We start from the raw sequence: 22,311 nt of genomic DNA on the forward strand, positions 1-22,311 counted from the left end.
CACGTACAGGTCACTTTAGAAGACTTTGTATTAATGAAGATGACTTGTACTTGTTTCAAATGGACATGCCACGTACAGGTCACTTTAGAAGACTTTGTATTAATGAAGATGACGTGTACTTGTTTCAAATGGACATGCCACATACAGGTCACTTTAGAACACTTTGTATTAATGAAGGTGACGTACTTGTTTCAAGTGGACATGCCACATACAGGTCACTTTAGAACACTTTGTATTAATGAAGGTGACGTACTTGTTTCAAGTGGACATGCCACGTACAGGTCACTTTAGACGACTATGTATTAATGAAGATGACATGTACTTGTTTCAAATGGACATGCCACGTACAGGTCACTTTAGAAGACTTTGTATTAATGACGATGAGATGTCCTTGTTTCAAATGGGCATGCCACATACAGGTCACTTTAGAAGACTTTGTATTAATGAAGATGACATGTACTTGTTTCAAATGGACATGCCACGTACAGGTCACTTTAGAACACTTTGTGTTAATGAAGGTGACATGTACTTGTTTCAAATGGACATGCCACGTACAGGTCACTTTAGAACACTTTGTATTAATGAAGGTGACGTACTTATTTCAAATGGACATGCCACGTACAGGTCACTTTAGAAGACTTTGTATTAATGAAGGTGACATGTACTTGTTTGAAATGGACATGCCACGTACAGGTCACTTTAGAACACTTTGTATTAATGAAGGTGACGTATTTGTTTCAAATGGACATGCCACGTACAGGTCACTTTAGAAGACTTTGTATTGTAGACGATGACATGTACTTGTTTCAAGTGGACATGCCACGTACAGGTCACATTAGATGACTATGTATTATTGAAGGTGACATGTCCTTGTTTCAAATGGACATGCCACGTACAGGTCACTTTAGAAGACTTTGTATTAATGACGATGACATGTCCTTGTTTCAAATGGGCATGCCACATACAGGTCACTTTAGAAGACTTTGTATTAAGGAAGATGACGTGTACTTGTTTCAAATGGACATGCCACGTACAGGTCACTTTAGAAGACTTTGTATTAATGAAGGTGACGTACTTGTTTCAAATGGACATGCCACGTACAGGTCACTTTAGAAGACTTTGTATTAATGAAGATGATGTGTTCTTGTTTCAAATGGACATGCCACGTACAGGTCACTTTAGAAGACTTTGTATTAATGAAGATGACTTGTACTTGTTTCAAATGGGCATGCCACATACAGGTCACTTTAGAAGACTTTGTATTAATGAAGGTGACGTACTTGTTTCAAATGGGCATGCCACATACAGGTCACTTTAGAAGACTTTGTATTAATGAAGGTGACATGTACTTGTTTCAAATGGACATGCCATGTACAGGTCACTTTAGAAGACTTTGTATTAATGAAGGTGACATGTACTTGTTTCAAATGGACATGCCATGTACAGGTCACTTTAGAAGACTTTGTATTAATGAAGGTGACATGTACTTGTTTCAAATGGACATGCCATGTACAGGTCACTTTAGAAGACTTTGTGTTAATGACGGTGACGTACTTGTTTCAAGTGGACATGCCACGTACAGGTCACTTTAGACGACTATGTATTAATGAAGATGACATGTACTTGTTTCAAATGGACATGCCACGTACAGGTCACTTTAGAACACTTTGTATTAATGAAGATGACTTGTACTTGTTTCAAATGGACATGCCACGTACAGGTCACTTTAGAACACTTTGTATTAATGAAGGTGACATACTTGTTTCAAATGGACATGCCACATACAGGTCACTTTAGAAGACTTTGTATTAATGAAGGTGACATGTACTTGTTTCAAATGGACATGCCACGTACAGGTCACTTTAGAACACTTTGTATTAATGAAGGTGACGTACTTGTTTCAAATGGACATGCAACGTACAGGTCAGTTTAGAACACTTTGTATTAATGAAGGTGACATGTACTTGTTTCAAATGGACATGCCACGTACAGGTCACTTTAGAACACTTTGTATTAATGAAGGTGACATGTACTTGTTTCAAATGGACATGCCACGTACAGGTCACTTTAGAACACTTTGTGTTAATGAAGGTGACATGTACTTGTTTCAAATGGACATGCCACGTACAGGTCACTTTAGAAGACTTTGTATTAATGAAGGTGACATGTACTTGTTTCAAATGGACATGCCACGTACAGGTCACTTTAGAACACTTTGTATTAATGAAGGTGACGTATTTGTTTCAAATGGACATGCCACGTACAGGTCACTTTAGAAGACTTTGTATTGTAGACGATGACATGTACTTGTTTCAAGTGGACATGCCACGTACAGGTCACTTTAGATGACTATGTATTATTGAAGGTGACATGTCCTTGTTTCAAATGGACATGCCACGTACAGGTCACTTTAGAAGACTTTGTATTAATGACGATGACATGTCCTTGTTTCAAATGGGCATGCCACATACAGGTCACTTTAGAAGACTTTGTATTAATGAAGATGACGTGTACTTGTTTCAAATGGACATGCCACGTACAGGTCACTTTAGAAGACTTTGTATTAATGAAGGTGACGTACTTGTTTCAAGTGGACATGCCACATACAGGTCACTTTAGACGACTATGTATTAATGAAGATGACATGTACTTGTTTCAAATGGACATGCCACGTACAGGTCACTTTAGAACACTTTGTATTAATGAAGATGACTTGTACTTGTTTCAAATGGACATGGCACGTACATGTCACTTTAGAAGACTTTGTATTAATGAAGATGACTTATACTTGTTTCAAATGGACATGCCACATACAGGTCACTTTAGATGACTATGTATTAATGAAGATGACGTGTACTTGTTTCAAATGGACATGCCACGTACAGGTCACTTTAGAAGACTTTGTATTAATGAAGATGACTTGTACTTGTTTCAGATGGACATGCCACGTACAGGTCACTTTAGAAGACTTTGTATTAATGAAGATGACTTGTACTTGTTTCAAATGGACATGCCACGTACAGGTCACTTTAGAAGACTATGTATTAATGAAGATGACGTGTACTTGTTTCAAATGGACATGCCACATACAGGTCACTTTAGACGACTATGTATTAATGAAGATCACATGTACTTGTTTCAAATGGACATGCCACGTACAGGTCACTTTAGAAGACTTTGTATTAATAAAGGTGACATGTACTTGTTTCAAATGGACATGCCACGTACAGGTCACTTTAGAACACTTTGTATTAATGAAGGTGACGTATTTGTTTCAAATGGACATGCTACGTACAGGTCACTTTAGAAGACTTTGTATTGTACACGATGACATGTACTTGTTTCAAGTGGACATGCCATGTACAGGTCACTTTAGATGACTATGTATTATTGAAGGTGACATGTCCTTGTTTCAAATGGACATGCCACGTACAGGTCACTTTAGAAGACTTTGTATTAATGACGATGACATGTCCTTGTTTCAAATGGGCATGCCACATACAGGTCACTTTAGAAGACTTTGTATTAATGAAGATGACGTGTACTTGTTTCAAATGGACATGCCACGTACAGGTCACTTTAGAAGACTTTGTATTAATGAAGGTGACGTACTTGTTTCAAGTGGACATGCCACATACAGGTCACTTTAGACGACTATGTATTAATGAAGATGACATGTACTTGTTTCAAATGGACATGCCACGTACAGGTCACTTTAGAACACTTTGTATTAATGAAGATGACTTGTGCTTGTTTCAAATGGACATGTCACGTACAGGTCACTTTAGAAGACTTTGTATTAATGAAGATGACTTGTACTTGTTTCAAATGGACATGCCACATACAGGTCACTTTAGATGACTATGTATTAATGAAGATGACGTGTACTTGTTTCAAATGGACATGCCACGTACAGGTCACTTTAGAAGACTTTGTATTAATGAAGATGACTTGTACTTGTTTCAAATGGACATGCCACATACAGGTCACTTTAGAAGACTTTGTATTAATGAAGATGACTTGTACTTGTTTCAAATGGACATGCCACGTACAGGTCACTTTAGAAGACTTTGTATTAATGAAGATGACGTGTACTTGTTTCAAATAGACATGCCACATACAGGTCACTTTAGACGACTATGTATTAATGAAGATGACATGTACTTGTTTCAAATGGACATGCCACGTACAGGTCACTTTAGAAGACTTTGTATTAATGAAGGTGACGTACTTGTTTCAAGTGGACATGCCACGTACAGGTCACTTTAGACGACTATGTATTAATGAAGATGACATGTACTTGTTTCAAATGGACATGCCACGTACAGGTCACTTTAGAAGACTTTGTATTAATGACGATGACATGTCCTTGTTTCAAATGGGCATGCCACATACAGGTCACTTTAGAAGACTTTGTATTAATGAAGGTGACGTACTTGTTTCAAATGGACATGCCACGTACAGGTCACTTTAGAAGACTTGGTATTAATGACGGTGATGTACTTGTTTCAAGTGGACATGCCACGTACAGGTCACTTTAGACGACTATGTATTAATGAAGATGACGTGTACTTGTTTCAAATGGATATGCCACATACAGGTCGCTTTAGAAGACTTTGTATTAATGAAGATGACTTGTACTTGTTTCAAATGGACATGCCATGTACAGGTCACTTTAGAAGACTTTGTATTAATGAAGATGACATGTACTTGTTTCAAATGGACATGCCACGTACAGGTCACTTTAGACGACTATGTATTAATGAAGATGACATGTACTTGTTTCAAATGGACATGCCACGTACAGGTCACTTTAGACGACTATGTATTAATGAAGATGACTTGTACTTGTTTCAAATGGACATGCCACGTACAGGTCACTTTAGAAGACTTTGTATTAATGACGATGACATGTCCTTGTTTCAAATGGGCATGCCACATACAGGTCACTTTAGAAGACTTTGTATTAATGAAGATGACGTGTACTTGTTTCAAATGGACATGCCACGTACAGGTCACTTTAGAAGACTTTGTATTAATGAAGGTGACGTACTTGTTTCAAGTGGACATGCCACATACAGGTCACTTTAGACGACTATGTATTAATGAAGATGACATGTACTTGTTTCAAATGGACATGCCACGTACAGGTCACTTTAGAAGACTTTGTATTAATGACGATGACATGTCCTTGTTTCAAATGGGCATGCCACATACAGGTCACTTTAGAAGACTTTGTATTAATGAAGATGACTTGTACTTGTTTCAAATGGACATGCCACGTACAGGTCACTTTAGAAGACTTTGTATTAATGAAGATGACTTGTACTTGTTTCAAATGGACATGCCACATACAGGTCACTTTAGATGACTATGTATTAATGATGATGACGTGTACTTGTTTCAAATGGACATGCCACGTACAGGTCACTTTAGAAGACTTTGTATTAATGAAGATGACTTGTACTTGTTTCAAATGGACATGCCACGTACAGGTCACTTTAGAAGACTTTGTATTAATGAAGATGACGTGTACTTGTTTCAAATGGACATGCCACATACAGGTCACTTTAGAACACTTTGTATTAATGAAGGTGACGTACTTGTTTCAAGTGGACATGCCACATACAGGTCACTTTAGAACACTTTGTATTAATGAAGGTGACGTACTTGTTTCAAGTGGACATGCCACGTACAGGTCACTTTAGACGACTATGTATTAATGAAGATGACATGTACTTGTTTCAAATGGACATGCCACGTACAGGTCACTTTAGAAGACTTTGTATTAATGACGATGAGATGTCCTTGTTTCAAATGGGCATGCCACATACAGGTCACTTTAGAAGACTTTGTATTAATGAAGATGACATGTACTTGTTTCAAATGGACATGCCACGTACAGGTCACTTTAGAAGACTTTGTATTAATGAAGGTGACGTACTTGTTTCAAGTGGACATGCCACGTACAGGTCACTTTAGACAACTATGTATTAATGAAGATGACATGTACTTGTTTGAAATGGACATGCCACGTACAGGTCACTTTAGAAGACTTTGTATTAATGACGATGACATGTCCTTGTTTCAAATGGGCATGCCACATACAGGTCACTTTAGAAGACTTTGTATTAATGAAGATGATGTGTACTTGTTTCAAATGGACATGCCACATACAGGTCACTTTAGACGACTATGTGTTAATGAAGATGACATGTACTTGTTTCAAATGGACAGGCCACGTACAGGTCACTTTAGAAGACTTTGTATTAATGAAGATGATGTGTTCTTGTTTCAAATGGAGATGCCACGTACAGGTCACTTTAGAAGACTTTGTATTAATGAAGATGACTTGTACTTGTTTCAAATGGACATGCCACGTACAGGTCACTTTAGGAGACTTTGTATTAATGAAGATGACGTGTACTTGTTTCAAATGGACATGCCACATACAGGTCACTTTAGACGACTATGTATTAATGAAGATGACATGTACTTGTTTCAAATGGACATGCCACATACAGGTCACTTTAGAACACTTTGTATTAATGAAGGTGACGTACTTGTTTCAAGTGGACATGCCACATACAGGTCACTTTAGAACACTTTGTATTAATGAAGGTGACGTACTTGTTTCAAATGGACATGCCACATACAGGTCACTTTAGAAGACTTTGTATTAATGAAGGTGACATGTACTTGTTTCAAATGGACATGCCACGTACAGGTCACTTTAGAACACTTTGTATTAATGAAGGTGACGTATTTGTTTCAAATGGACATGCCACGTACAGGTCACTTTAGAAGACTTTGTATTGTAGACGATGACATGTACTTGTTTCAAGTGGACATGCCACGTACAGGTCACTTTAGATGACTATGTATTATTGAAGGTGACATGTCCTTGTTTCAAATGGACATGCCACGTACAGGTCACTTTAGAAGACTTTGTATTATAGACGATGACATGTCCTTGTTTCAAATGGACATGCGACGTACAGGTCACTTTAGAAGACTTTGTATTATAGACGATGACATGTACTTGTTTCAGATGGACATGCCATGTACCGGTCACTTTAGAAGACTTTGTATTAATGAAGATGATGTGTACTTGTTTCAAATGGACATGCCACGTACAGGTCACTTTAGAAGACTTTGTATTAATGAAGGTGACGTACTTGTTTCAAATGGACATGCCACGTACAGGTCACTTTAGAAGACGTTGTATTAATGACGGTGACGTACTTGTTTCAAGTGGACATGCCACGTACAGGTCACTTTAGACGACTATGTATTAATGAAGATGACATGTACTTGTTTCAAATGGACATGCCACATACAGGTCGCTTTAGAAGACTTTGTATTAATGAAGATGACTTGTACTTGTTTCAAATGGACATGCCATGTACAGGTCACTTTAGAAGACTTTGTATTAATGAAGATGACATGTACTTGTTTCAAATGGACATGCTATGTACAGGTCACTTTAGAAGACTTTGTATTAATGAAGGTGACATACTTGTTTCAAATGGACATGCCACATACAGGTCACTTTAGAAGACTTTGTATTAATGAAGGTGACATGTACTTGTTTCAAATGGACATGCCACGTACAGGTCACTTTAGAACACTTTGTATTAATGAAGGTGACATGTACTTGTTTCAAATGGACATGCCATGTACAGGTCACTTTAGAACACTTTGTATTAATGAAAGTGACATGTACTTGTTTCAAATGGACATGCCACGTACAGGTCACTTTAGAACACTTTGTGTTAATGAAGGTGACATGTACTTGTTTCAAATGGACATGCCACGTACAGGTCACTTTAGAACACTTTGTATTAATGAAGGTGACGTACTTGTTTCAAATGGACATGCCACATACAGGTCACTTTAGAAGACTTTGTATTAATGAAGGTGACATGTACTTGTTTCAAATGGACATGCCACATACAGGTCACTTTAGAACACTTTGTATTAATGAAGGTGACGTACTTGTTTCAAATGGACATGCCACATACAGGTCACTTTAGAAGACTTTGTATTAATGAAGGTGACATGTACTTGTTTCAAATGGACATGCCACGTACAGGTCACTTTAGAACACTTTGTATTAATGAAGGTGACGTATTTGTTTCAAATGGACATGCTACATACAGGTCACTTTAGAAGACTTTGTATTGTAGACGATGACATGTACTTGTTTCAAGTGGACATGCCACGTACAGGTCACTTTAGATGACTATGTATTATTGAAGGTGACATGTCCTTGTTTCAAATGGACATGCCACGTACAGGTCACTTTAGAAGACTTTGTATTATAGACGATGACATGTCCTTGTTTCAAATGGACATGCGACGTACAGGTTACTTTAGAAGACTTTGTATTATAGACGATGACATGTACTTGTTTCAGATGGACATGCCATGTACCGGTCACTTTAGAAGACTTTGTATTAATGAAGATGATGTGTACTTGTTTCAAATGGACATGCCACGTACAGGTCACTTTAGAAGACTTTGTATTATAGACGATGACATGTACTTGTTTCAGATGGACATGCCATGTACAGGTCACTTTAGAAGTCTTTGTATTAATGAAGATGATGTGTACTTGTTTCAGATGGACATGCCACGTACAGGTCACTTTAGAAGACTTTGTATTAATGAAGATGATGTGTACTTGTTTCAAATGGACATGCCACGTACAGGTCACTTTAGAAGACTTTGTATTATAGACGATGACATGTCCTTGTTTCAATTGGACATGCCACGTACAGGTCATTATAGCCATCATTTCATGTTCCTTAACCAACATGCCAACTACTCCACTGGCCTAATGGCTAGATCATCCATCTTGGATGCAGGAGTCGCAGGTTCAAACCCCGGCCAAATCATAGCATAGACTTATAAAAATGGTACTAACAGCTGCCTCACTAGGCGCTCAGCATTAAGAGGTTATTGTTAGGAGTTTTCAGTCTAGTGCGAGGATAATGTGACCGAGTGGGACATCATGCAACATGTCTGCAGCATGATGCCCCAGTGCTAGACATCATAGCGATATGACTGAATTTTTTTTAAAGCTATGTCTGCTACTATTGCAGCACAGGGACTCTCTTTTTCAATCCAGCTCTCAGACTGTCTATTTTCATTCTTGGTATATCTGAAGTGTATCTGCCAGGCAGAGTTCTCAAGCATGGTTGATAAATGCTTTGTCCAGGCCAGGGGACATTCTACGGCTACGGTCTATGATGCAGAGTGGAGAATCTAATTGGTGCATCTATGAAGTACATTAATCAAGATGGCCCTCTCTCACTGCAGTGGCAGATTTTTTATTTTTTGTTCCTTTCTGAGTATGCTTGGTGTCCACTGTCATGCATACATGTTTAGATTTTCCAAGTGTCTTGCCATTGGCTTAGATCCTCATTAGTGGATCTGATAAGGAGACCATTGGTTTAGACCCTCATTAGTGGATCTCAAAGAGACCATTGGCTTAGATCCTCATTAGTGGATCTGATAAGGAGACCATTGGTTTAGACCCTCATTAGTGGATCTCAAAGAGACCATTGGCTTAGATCCTCATTAGTGGAGCTCATAAGGAGACCATTGGCTTAGACCCTCATTAGTGGATCTCAAAGAGACCATTGGCTTAGATCCTCATTAGTGGATCTCATAAAGAGACCAGTGTTTCACTTGCATATGCTGAGATGGACTATTGTGTTTTGTGGGCTTTATCTTAGTCATCTTTGGAATCATTCAGTAAGGCTTCATCTGCAATTCTTGCAATTTAAGCTGTCTTTCTGCCCCCTTTAACTTCTGCAAGGAGCAGAAGCTAGTTACATGCCCTCTTGATTGAGGAGGGGTGTTTATGGTTCAGAGGTAATTATGATTCCATAAATCTTTTCAATGCATGTTGGGTTTTCTAGCCAGATACAAACTTACCTTTGGTATTTCCATCTCCTTCTTTACAGATTTTCATTCTCAATCATATTTGTGCAAGGGGTGATCAAGATAGACTGTTTAGACATATATGTTTTGTTTGGCAATTTCAGAAAGGAGAAGGAAAGGTAGGAAACAAAAAAATGATCAGCATAGGTTATGCTTTATTTTTCTGGAAATAATTACATTTGAATGAAATGTCTGGAATTTTGAGTTCACGTGGCCTTATTTTGGAACTAGCCAAAATCAAATATGTTTGCTTTGTCATCCAGTGCAAAACTCAAGAGTCTGCTGAACCAGATAAACATTTTATTTTCTGTTTAGGCTTTAATGCTGCTTTCTATTGAATGCATGTTACATTTTTCATTGGGTTGCAAATCTCCAGGAAAGATCAGAAAATGTTTAATAATTTTCTTAAGGAGTTTAACATGGTCCATGCTGAACTCTAATATTAGGGTAATCTGGCTCCTCATTCCAGCCAAAATAAGGCAGAGTTGACAGAAATAGGGAGAAGTGGGTGTAGAAAGTTCAACTGTATCATGATGAATAAAATATGATGAAACACAGTTAAAACTTTGTAAAATGTTAAGACTTTTTTTTCCTCATAGTTATATATAGGTATATAATGATCTTGCAAGGAATATTAATTGATGCACAGCAAAATAAACTGAATGATAGTCATTTAAAAACATTGGTAATCAAATTCTCAAAAATTACACTTGTCACTGAAATAGTCAGTACAGCATGCCTTCATGACCTATGACTTGAGTACAGTGCTGCTATAAAGTATAATACACTGAAATTTGTGCCAAGGGCTAATATTTAGTATAATTTCCTAGACATAAATGGATTTTGTTTTGAAAAATGAAGGAAAAGTCACTTTATTTATGATTATGACACTGAATGAAATAAGGCCTTTGTTATTGTCTTCTCTAGAATTCTGTGAAAGATCTCATATCAAGAGATTCATTCTGTGCCCCTGAGATTGACATTTTCCAGGCAGTGAGAGAATGGGCACAGCACAACCAGGGCCAGGACCCAACACCCATACTGGAGGCAGTGAGACTACCCCTGATGACAATGCCAGAGCTTCTTAATGTTGTGCGAGATACAGGACTTGTCTCCCCTGATGCCATTCTGGATGCAATCAAGACCCAGACAGAGTCACGAGACATGGATCTGAAGTATAGAGGATTTCTAGGTACTGCTGTCTTATAACATTCCTATTAATGTGACATGAACCCTAGCAATGTCATCTGTGTGATAAAAATTGTATAAACATTAAAGGAGACTAGAAATCAAAATTTTCCTTTTACGTATGTAATTCTCTACAGATTTTAATTCGACTGAAATGTTTAAAATTAAATATCGTAACCAGGTAGTGATTATATTGCGTGGAAGATACCATGATTCCGTAAATTGCCGAGTTTTTCCGAGTTTTGATGAGATGATATATCACATAGTACCATGACGCTAAACTAGCCAGTCCTTGAATACAAACATAAACATTGGCGAGCGAGGCAGACAGGAGACCACATTTGGGTTGCACATTCAAAAGTTGAATCTGCAGTCTGATATAATAGTTTGTGTACTGTACAGGTAAGTGCTAAAAGAAATTTGTTAGGCAAAGGCCCCGGGTTGGTGACTTAACTAAACTAAAGTCCTGAATAAAATTCCACAAGCCCAGACAGTTCATACCTGTCAACTCTCAAGCCGGGAGAAAAACCTCCCGATTTTGGGGGTATTTCCTCATCTACCTCCCGATCTAGTAATATCTCTCAATTTTGGGCAGCGAAGTCCCGATTATTACATTATGTCTGTCAATTTTCATTTGTCAGAAGAAGAAAAAAAACAACCCCAAACCATTTTTAAATATAACTTATGCAATCCACATTCTAAACTGCCACACAGCAGACATCGTAGCGATATGACTGAAAAATTGTTAAAGCTACATTAAAAATTCAAATCACACGCACACACGTCTAAACCCGGGACTGGACGAAATAATTAATATCATACAACAGTGTTTTTCTTCTTTTTTTCTTCTTCGGTAAATAGAACATGAAGATTAAACATTATTCAAGTAAATTTCAGATTTTTAAACAACTACAACAGTACTATAGTATAAAAAAAATTAAAAGAATAAAATTGTCACCAATTAGCTTAAATGAATGATCACTTTGAAATTTTCTCTGCAGACAAAATCACATCTCCATTTCCGCCAAAGAAACTCGGCCATTTAACACCTGATATTCCTCTACCATATATGAAAAGTTTAATTACCATGATTAAATTACAAGGAATAAAACAAAATATACCATGCAGTATATGTGGCCCTAAAGAATTAATTCTGAATAAATATTTTATTCAGCAAACAGTGTTACATGCATTAAGACTTAAACCTAAGGAAATAAGGTGGGGCATAAAACTTGAGAAAACCAGTTGCCACATGTACGGTAACTTGTGACTGCAGATTTGAACTGTTAAAATGAAGTCCATGGCATCGTAAGTAACAACAAAATAGGCATCGTTTATTTGGTAATCAATTGCTGGTGCTTACACATGCACACACTGTCGAACATGGTTTCTTTTGAAGTATGTCCTAAGGGCAGTCCTTTTCACAAGATCAATGCAAGGATAAAGATTATGTTCATTAGTCACACTGGCTTTATTGTTTGCGTACTTAAATCAAAACTTTAGTTATTTTGCAATTTAGCCAGAACTGACCAGAATGTGCAAAAGGGGCTTGTCATGGGGGAATAATAAGGCGTATCACAGGGAGAAATGGCACGTCAAATGGGCGGTTGCACATTGGGGCAAAGGGGGGGGGGGGGGGTCAATAGTCCCCCCCCCCCCGTTTTATTGTCAGACAGTTAATGTGAAACTTTGACCTTTTTTTAAATCGCTGCTTTTTAAACTGCCCAAGGAATAGTTTTATATCAGTTCCAATTATTACAGATTACTGTTTATGCATACTACACGTATACAATGCATTTTTTTTTAATTTTTAATTTTTATAAGAGTACTGAAAATTGTGTTTTCTCGAAACACGACAGGTTTAGAATGTTATTTTTAGCAAAGCTTCCATTTGATTAAAATCAAATCTAAATTTCACCTAGGACAGTGGTGATTTGATTTAGATTGTGCCGTGTTAAGGCATGTATGTCAACATCTTGAAAATACATTTACTCATTTCACCAGCGCGATCAAAGTTTCCTCAGGCAAACAATTTTTGTTTCGACAAGCCTGACGGGCACCTCACTTTGAATACAGGATGGGCCGGAACTAAAATCAGAAGGGGCCCAGGGTGTCGGGCTATCAGATTTGTTTTTTAGCACTGCTGTTTTAGATCAAAGATATGTGGATTGATTGTTGCATTTTGTGGTCACTTACTCGTCCTTCTGCCTATTTTTGTAACTCACACGTTTCCCAGGATTTAAAATGTCAAAAGGTATGTCTGGAACAGCGACAACTTTTAGTCTAGGCCTAGCATTTGCATATCTTTGAGCTGCTTTTTTTCATGATCCCTCGCGTAACATTCCTTTGAGAAATGTAACGAGCATATAGTGCTGTATGGTGTTGCTTTGAAATTGACTCATTTGTAATAATGTACCCGTTCTTTCATTATGCCTTTATCTTTCGGAAAAGAAAAAATAATATGTCCACAGGCTTTTCTTAATGTTCTATTACACCCGTAAGCAACACAAAACGGTATTGTCTTTTACTCTGGCAACTCCACTTGGGCTGCTGGAGTCGCTACTATGACGTCACATCCCGAAAGTAACCGAATAGGCGCGGAAATTTTGCATACGAGGTCACAGAAATTCAGCTCCCAGAAGATAGGCCAATATTTAAATATTGGCATTATGGTCGCAGATGATACTTCAGAATAAGGTTTTCTGCTATAGCACTTTGATTATTATTCTATATTTCCATTGGTTTCTGGTCTCCTTTAAGTTTATAAATTTATTTACTGTATAAGTTGGAAATGAAACTCAAGATCAAATTTCTTTTACATCTGTGCAGCAATTTAAAAGGAAACACCCCTGACAGAGTTATCTGATGGCAGTATGTTGTTGCAACTATTTTCTGTAGAAAACAAAAATGATAACTTCATTTCAACAAAAATTACTACAGTAACTGACTTTTGAATTTTCAGCAATTCATTTGTTACATATACAGTGTGACCCTGCTATAGCGCGCTCCATTATAACACGAATTCAGATATAACGCAGTCATGGTATTATCTTGTAATCTGTCCTTCATCGGATTTTCGGCCGCTCGCCCGTAATTAATATATTGACAAAGACTGACATTTGTATGTGGATGGTAAGTAAAATTCCTCTTCTTTTCACTCAGAATTAAATCCTTCAGAACACTCAAATTTTCTGTAATAATCCCTATCATCAAACCTGAACACCTGCGTCTTTATTGTATGTTGACCCTTTGTTAAATTTCTGATGCATGCATGGAAAGCAACACCACAGATGTGAAAAAACCCAATAAAAACAACTTCTTACTTGTTGGTCTATTCAGTAGGCAGGTAGGAACAGTAACTACAATCGACCAAATGATGGCCAATTCCTTTTTTTAAACTATACCCAGATAAAATAGTTTGCAGAAATTTCAAAGAAAACAGATAACCTTGAAGCACTGATTGTTATGAAAATGTACTAAGCAAATGGAAAAAAAAGATCAGTCTCAATCATGCAGTACAATTATTTGATGTTGCTGCCACAATAAGACAAGTGCATTTGTTTGGTTCTCCAAAGCTGTCCTTTAGCAGTGACTTAAATAACGCATGCACCCTTCATCAAAGAAAGCCCACTACAATATTCAATAAAAACAAAGAACCTTTCTTCAAAGAAAGTCAGTACCAAACTTAAATAAAAGCAATGGAATATGGTGGATTGTTTTTCATTTCCCAACGTGACTGGAACATGTTTACTGTGCCGTGAAAGTTTCCTTTTTGCAGGAAAAAACTTAATGCTTATGAATGCTACCAATGGCGGCTTAAAACACAAGCTGACTTTTACTGACTTGGGACGTACTGAAAAGTAAATGTCCTTCATCATCCGTTAAGTGATTGTGCTGTTTTTCCACTGAATTCAGACCTAATAAAAAAAATTATTGAATATTTTAAATATGTGTGTCCGTTACATGATTGTGCTATGTTTCCACTGAATTGAGACCTATATGACCTGTGACAAAATTATTGAATATTTTAAATCTGTGTGTGCATATTTTCGATGGAATTACTTGTATTGTGGATTCAATGTATGTGATGAGATTCGCGGGTGAGTACACTGTGTTGATTCTCTATTCATGCTATACATTAAACATGTATATATAAACAGTATAAACATATATGTGCCAATCCATGGTTCTCTAAATAACGTAAAATATTATATATGCCTTCTCTGTTTTCACTACAGGTGTATTTCTCATTTAATATGCATCGATTTAAGATGGTAACTATGCCAATGAAGTACATATTTTACCGCCTGCATTTATTACCTACCTCCTTCCCCCACAAATTTTTTGGGGTACATGCATAATCTTCTTCAGCTAACTAACCTGGTTGCTTATAACATGGTTCAGTCTATAACACGGTTGGGTTCTATGGCTCCCAAGTACCATGTTATAGTGGGGTCACACTGTAATACTAGGATGGCATTTGAGTGACATCATCCAAGGCGTGGAATTGAGTTCAGAGATGACATTCTTTTATTTTTACATCAGAGACTTTTTATCCCAGAGGTCTCAGTTTGATCTAATACGATCTGTTGCAGCAGCACAAAAGACCACATCACAATGATGCAGGTACTCTACTTCTGCTTGGTCTGCTTGAGTGATATTTTCTTCAAGTTCAAAGATGCATCCATGCATGCCCATATGTTAGCTATAACCCATATTCAGTTTTCTGCTGGGTAGCTGGACCCAGCAAAATTTCCCAACCCATCCATCCCTAATATATATGTGTATATATATATATATATATATATTTGCCTGGACCTGGCTGGGTTTTGCACCACCTGGTAAAAGCTGACCTGGCCAGGTAGTTCCCTAGTTATGACCCCTGGGTATGGTTATTGGTGTGGTTTGTGAGAGCAAGATTTTCTGGGGACAAGGACATTTAAAAACTTTGTATATTTACCATGAAGAATAAAAACGTAAGTAACTGTAATTGAACAATTCTTTATGGCGTGTTTTCCAGTTCCTGAGGAGAATATAGCCACCACTCGATATGGGGCCCAGGTGATTCGAGGAGAAATGAAGGCAGCTCTGTTGGATGGAGACACACAGAACTACGACCTCGACCGTGGTTTTACAAGACATCCTATTGATGATGATAATGGACAAGGGATTGTAGTGCGTTTTGAACAACCTTATATTATCAACACAATTGTCTTGCTTTTGTGGGACAAAGACACGAGGTGAGTGTGGACTACTTTTATAATAATATATAAGCTTTTTCCTTGATGAACTTAAAATATAACTGGCGACTAGAAATATTCTTGTTACACAAATTTCCTTTTCTTTTCTAACATGCTTTTAGTTTCAGAGCTTCATGCCAATATGTTTGTGGATTTTGTCATTATTAAATTAGGTTTAAAGCACAAGTTGTTTGAGACTACTTTTCTCACTGTCTAGCAAAAATAAAGTTCCTAGACGTGCTTGAATATCTTTATTTTATGCAGGAGTTTTTTCAGTTGAACAATCAAATAATCATGTGGGTTAGTCTTGCATTTATAAATTCTTTCATATATTGTACATACTCGCTTATAAGTGGAGTCCACCTGCATTGAATTGAACAATCAAATAATTATGTTGGTTAGTCTTGCATTTATAAATTCTTTCATATATTGTACATACTTGCTTATAAGTGGAGTCCACCTGCAGACAACATGGACCCTGACCTGCCATCACATAAAGTGGCAGCAGATCATGGTCTATTTGTTTGTTCAACTGATTACCCCCCCCAAAAAAAAAAAAAATTGCATAGACCCAGATCTGATGGTACATTATGCAAAAGCAGATCTTGGTTTGTGCAGTTTGCACTCGACTTGTGAGATATACAGTATTTATAAGGAAAGGATCCTGTATAAAATGCATTTTACTTTTTACCTTATTAGACCCTAAATTTCAGGTCCTATTCGTACTATGTGGAAGCCTCAATGGATGATAAGGACTACGAGAGAATTGTGGATAATACAAAATACATGTGTCGCTCATGGCAGAAGCTTCACTTCCCATCAAGAGTAGTCAGGTGGGTTCTAATTATATCTTTACCTTTGATCTCCTGAGTTTTTCTCTTTTGCCACAACATACAAATGGTAGGGCATATTGTCTAATCTTTGTCCATCCCTTCTTCCATCAAACCTGCATAAAGTCATGAGTTTAAGTCATATAAAATATTTCTTCCAAGATAATCCAAAGGGTTATTCTAGTAAATGTGTATTATCAGTCAGGTGTCTTAGGTAAGTGTTTACCGACCCCCCCCAACAAAAAAAAGGTATGGGTATTATCAGTCAGGTATCATAGGTAAGTGTTTGCTGCCCCCCCCCCCCCCAAGGTAGGGGTATTATCAGTCAGGTGTCTTAGGTAATTGTTTGCTGCCTCCCCCCCACCCCGAGAATTTTTTTTTGTGAAAGTGGAGAGTGGGTTTATCATAAACTATGGCTTTTCATTGTGTAAAATAGTAATGTAAACCAGAGGTTGAGAGGACATTTGTGTTTTATGAACACATTTTAATTTTAACAAGGTTTGGATATGACAAGGTAAGCTATCCTTTTGTATCAGCTGTAGTCAGTGTGGTTGTTTACTTCATCTTGGGATTACAAATATTTTTTGTTTTGCCTAAATAGCAGAGAACAAGATGCATGCACAACTTTTATGGCACCAGTGGTGGCCTCAGCATTGTCGTAGTTAATAATCTTTTGCATTGACAATTTTGAAAGTTGTAGACATGATACCTTTGTAACAGGCAAGATATTGTATTATGTTGAACCCTTGTCATACATCAGTGACTTAATATTTTGTCGACTTTATTCATTGCCACTTATTTTGCAAGTTTACAATTTGACATGTAGCTTGAGTTTAAAAGGATTTGACATCAACAAGATTAAGTACTGTACAACAAATGTAATCTGATTTTGGGAAAACAAGGTACAGATATTTGTCTGATAAATATTTAATGTTGTATACCTCAGTGTTTGAGTGTGTGTGTGTATGTTTATGAGTTTTGGATTTTTAACATAGCTTTTAAAAATATTCAGTCATATCGCTATGTGTGCAGTGTGGCAGTTTATAGTGATATCTAACACTGGGGCATCATGCCGCAGACATGTCGTATCATGTCCCACCCAGTCTCATTATCCTGACACCAGGCCAACCAGTTCTATCACTAACCTGTCAATGCTGAACGCCAAGCGAGGCAGCTGCTAGTACCATTTTTATAAATCTTTGGTGTGACTCAGCCAGGGCAGAGTTGTCACCTTGGTGCTTGAAATTGTTAATCTCTTCCAATTTCAAAATCTGATTTTTTTTTTTTCAATTCCAATTTAAAATCCAGTCTTTTTTCAGAATGTTTGCTAGCTGCTGTTGTTAATTGTTGTGCCACTTAATCATTGTTAACAAGTATTTTTCACAAAGAGTTTTTTGATAATCAGCATCAGAGGCAGTATTAGTGGCCACATTGTCAAGTTAAGAATGTCAAACTATTGTTCTAAAGATGGATACCACAGTTTTTGAAAATCTGGAAACTGATAATAAAATAATCAAATTATAAAGTAGGAGTTTGAGTTTTACACATACATTTCTTCAAATTCACATCAACAGGATTATGTTTACAGTTCCTGTTTACATAAATACTTGAGTAAGCCAGAGAAATATCAAACCAGCTGAAGTCTTTGGTAAAGGATTCCCTTCAAGATTGCAAATAACTGATTGATTTTAGATAGAAAGTCAAAGTTAATATTTATAGTAGAGTCTTTGTGTATGCTGTGTCCTACCAAGAACACAAGATGTCTTGGGATGCTTTAGATCAAACTCTTGAATTTAAGTTTCAGGTTAAAACATTGCCAGAACAGTGATAACCCTGTATATTCATATCATGTTCTCAGTGAAATCAAGGTTCAGTAGTTGTTCCTTTGTGTTGTGTTTCTGTGTAATGAGCATTCTAATCACAAAATAAAAATTGCATCATAAATTTTTTAGGCTTTATACGTTGTGATTGAGTGAAATAAAAAAGGTTCCCAAATGTCTTACCATGCCGACCCAAGTTCTTACAACTTTTTTTATTAGTGTGTATGTGTGTAATTACATTATGCTTAATTGATGTCAAAATTGGTGTATGTGTGTAATTACGTTATGCTTAACTGATGTCGAAATTGGTGTATGTGTGTAATTACATTATGCTTAATTGATGTCAAAATTGGTTTGCTTGTTTAAGGCCATTTTGGGTATGCATTGATAGATGGAGTTTCAAGTTGCTTCAAAACCTCTTTTCATGAAAATTTGTGTCATTGATGGATGTTTTAAATGGGATTTAGTACCATACAGGGGAACTTCACTATAACACACTTTACGTAACGTAATGCATTCTGCAGTTATTGGCCCCAACTATCACATTCTTGAGGGGTTCCACATCACTAACTACAGTTAGTCTTAGCAAACTCATTTATGGATTGATTATGGTCTGCACAGGTACGTCAAGATTGTTGGTACACACAACACAGTCAACAGAGTGTTTCACCTGGTGCACGTTGAAGCCTTCTACACAACAAAACCTTTCCAGCTTGAACAGGGACTTATAGGTATGTTATGGAATTTAAAATTTCAAGAATAATCATTTTACTTTTAAAAATACACCTTTTTATTCCTCCAGATAACAAATGAAAACCCATGTCATTCCAAATTTAACATCACAACAAAGGATGCAAAACTAGGACAATTCTTTCATGGTAATATTTCTTCTCTGATAGAAACTTTTTTTGTACCTTCACATTATGGTGAAATATTTCCATTGGTAGTTTAAGATGAAGTTTGTTCTTTATTTTTAGTGTGGACATGGAGATTCCAAACAAGTTTGCTAAAGTGTACATCTGCTAGATTTTGCAGACAAATTTGTACATTTCCACTAAAACAGTATATTTAGGTCTTCTGGTTATTGGGCCAGAAGAGTTTATGGATGACCTGTTGTCGATCATCTGTCATCCATCCTGTTAGCACAAGTTTATTATTGCTGCTCCTCCTAAACTTCATTGAGGATTACCATGAAACATTACACGACATTCATCCCGTAATCCAATTCATCCAAACTGAAAATGGTGCTGCTAGGTCATCCAATATGGCTGCCACTATGGACATCTTGAACATGTTACCACTGAATGGATGGTCATATCAACATGGGGTTGTCACTAAATGACTGCTCCACAGCAATAGTGGCATGTCTGGATGACATGCTACAAAAATATTTGGTGAGTTCAGTTTGTTTAAAATATGAACAGCCTTCTTTACCTTGTTCACATTTTAGAGGTTAATCAATGTCAAGAAGCTGGACCTTGTTCTTTCTCAACATTATTCATTTAGGTGTGGAGGTTTTGACTTGTTTCGGCCTCATATGTCTTCCAACAAAATAACTTGTGCATTTGAGAATATTCACCAGCAGATCTCTTGCATCTTGGCTGCTTTTATATTGACCCTCTGCATACTGAACGCCTGTTCTCATGTCATTTTGGTCATCAAGCTAAGATCTGGATTGAAATCATACACGTCTTGCTTCAGTGGCAAGACAGGGTGTCTTGCAGCAAGAATACCTTTGGAAGCCCCATAATCAGAAACCACAATCAGCACAAATGCCAATTCGTCGTGTTGAAGAGCACACTTGCTACCAGACTGACAGCAGTTAGACATGTCACATCAGCCTCCTGGAAATAAAGGCCATTCCTAATGCCTCCCATGCATAGATGGAACACATCAGCCTCCTGGAAATAAAGGCCATTCTTAATGCCTCCCATGCATGGATGGAATACATCAGCCTCCTGGAAATAAAGGCCATTCTTAATGCCTCCCATGCATGGATGGAATACATCAGCCTCCTGTAAATAAAGGCCATTCTTAATGCCTCCCATGCATGGATGGAACACATCAGCCTCCTGGAAATAAAGGCCATTCTTAATGCCTCCCATGCATGGATGTAACACATCAGCCTCCTGTAAATAAAGGCCATTCTTAATGCCTCCCATGCATGGATGGAACACGTCAGCCTCCTGTAAATAAAGGCCATTCTTGATGCCTCCCATGCATGGATGGAACACATCAGCCTCCTGGAAATAAAGGCCATTCTTGATGCCTCCCATGCATGGATGGAACACATCAGCCTCCTGGAAATAAAGACCATTCTTAATGCCTCCGGGGCCCCGAGTGGCCGAGTGGTCTAAAGCGCATACCGTTACGGATCACTGCCATCTCACCTCTGTCTGCGTCGGTTCGAGTCTCGGATTCGGCTAATGTGGTTATGTGAGAAAGCTTGCCAGTAGCTTCTCGTGGGTCGGTAGTTCTTTCCGGGGGTTTCCGGTTTCTTCCTCCACCATTAATACTGGCCGCCATGTATAGCCTATCTTGTGCTGAAAAATGGCGTTAAGCCCTACAACAACAACAACAACAACTTAATGCCTCCCATGCATGGATGGAACACATCCAAAAGCAAGACTAACCTAATAATGTCAGACAACTTGGTCATGGTGGGCTATTACCTCAAACAAAGTGGGATGAAATCACCAGACCTTTGCATTATGATTTGTGAATACTTGTGCTGACGTACCCTACATAAATTTACAAGTACAGCTTATCCAGGGCATGTCCAGGCTGACCCATTATCAGGTAGAGGCCAGTTGCTTCATACGGAGTGGATTTTTCCAAAAGTAAGTCTTCCATTGAATCTGCACCCTATGGGGCCAACCAGTGCTAGACGTATTTGCTACAAGTTGGAAAAACAAACTGCCCACTTTGATATCCACAATCCTTGACCACTGGACCTCTCAGTCGTCTGGGAGAGAATTTTGGCATATGAGTTCCCACCATTTTTAAAAAAAAGCTGATAATTTTAGAAACAGAGGTAAGAACTGCAAGATAGTCAGTTTACCCCACTATAATTGGACCTTGAATGTACCCAGTAAATCATAGTGAACCCCATACTTCTTGGAATGTCCATGTCACTACTATTCTATCCATTTCCAGAGAAACTCCTTCCTGCTGGGATTCTGTCAGGGATGCCTTGATCTTTGATCAGGGAGAGGATTGCAACAGAAAGACAGCCCTCCACATTGTAGACATATGGAGGGAAGTGGCATGTTTTCACCAACT

General features: G+C 37.6%; 1 protein-coding gene across 2 annotated transcripts in view; it reads left to right on the forward strand.

Moving 5' to 3' along the window:
• Positions 1-22,311, forward strand: part of LOC149804307 (BTB/POZ domain-containing protein 9-like) — a 57,335-nt gene that overhangs the window by 20,003 nt on the left and 15,021 nt on the right. For both annotated transcript variants that reach the window (XM_089938659.1, XM_089938662.1), the window contains exons 5-8: positions 10,879-11,143; positions 16,160-16,379; positions 17,093-17,212; positions 19,651-19,760. In XM_089938659.1, the coding sequence (XP_089794785.1) occupies positions 10,879-11,143; positions 16,160-16,379; positions 17,093-17,212; positions 19,651-19,760 (715 nt within the window). The remainder of the gene's footprint in view (positions 1-10,878; positions 11,144-16,159; positions 16,380-17,092; positions 17,213-19,650; positions 19,761-22,311) is intronic.

This window comes from Sinohyriopsis cumingii, chromosome 2 (genome assembly GCF_028554795.1).
Source record: "Sinohyriopsis cumingii isolate HCF-2022 chromosome 2, ASM2855479v2, whole genome shotgun sequence".
NCBI lineage: Eukaryota > Metazoa > Mollusca > Bivalvia > Unionida > Unionidae > Sinohyriopsis > Sinohyriopsis cumingii.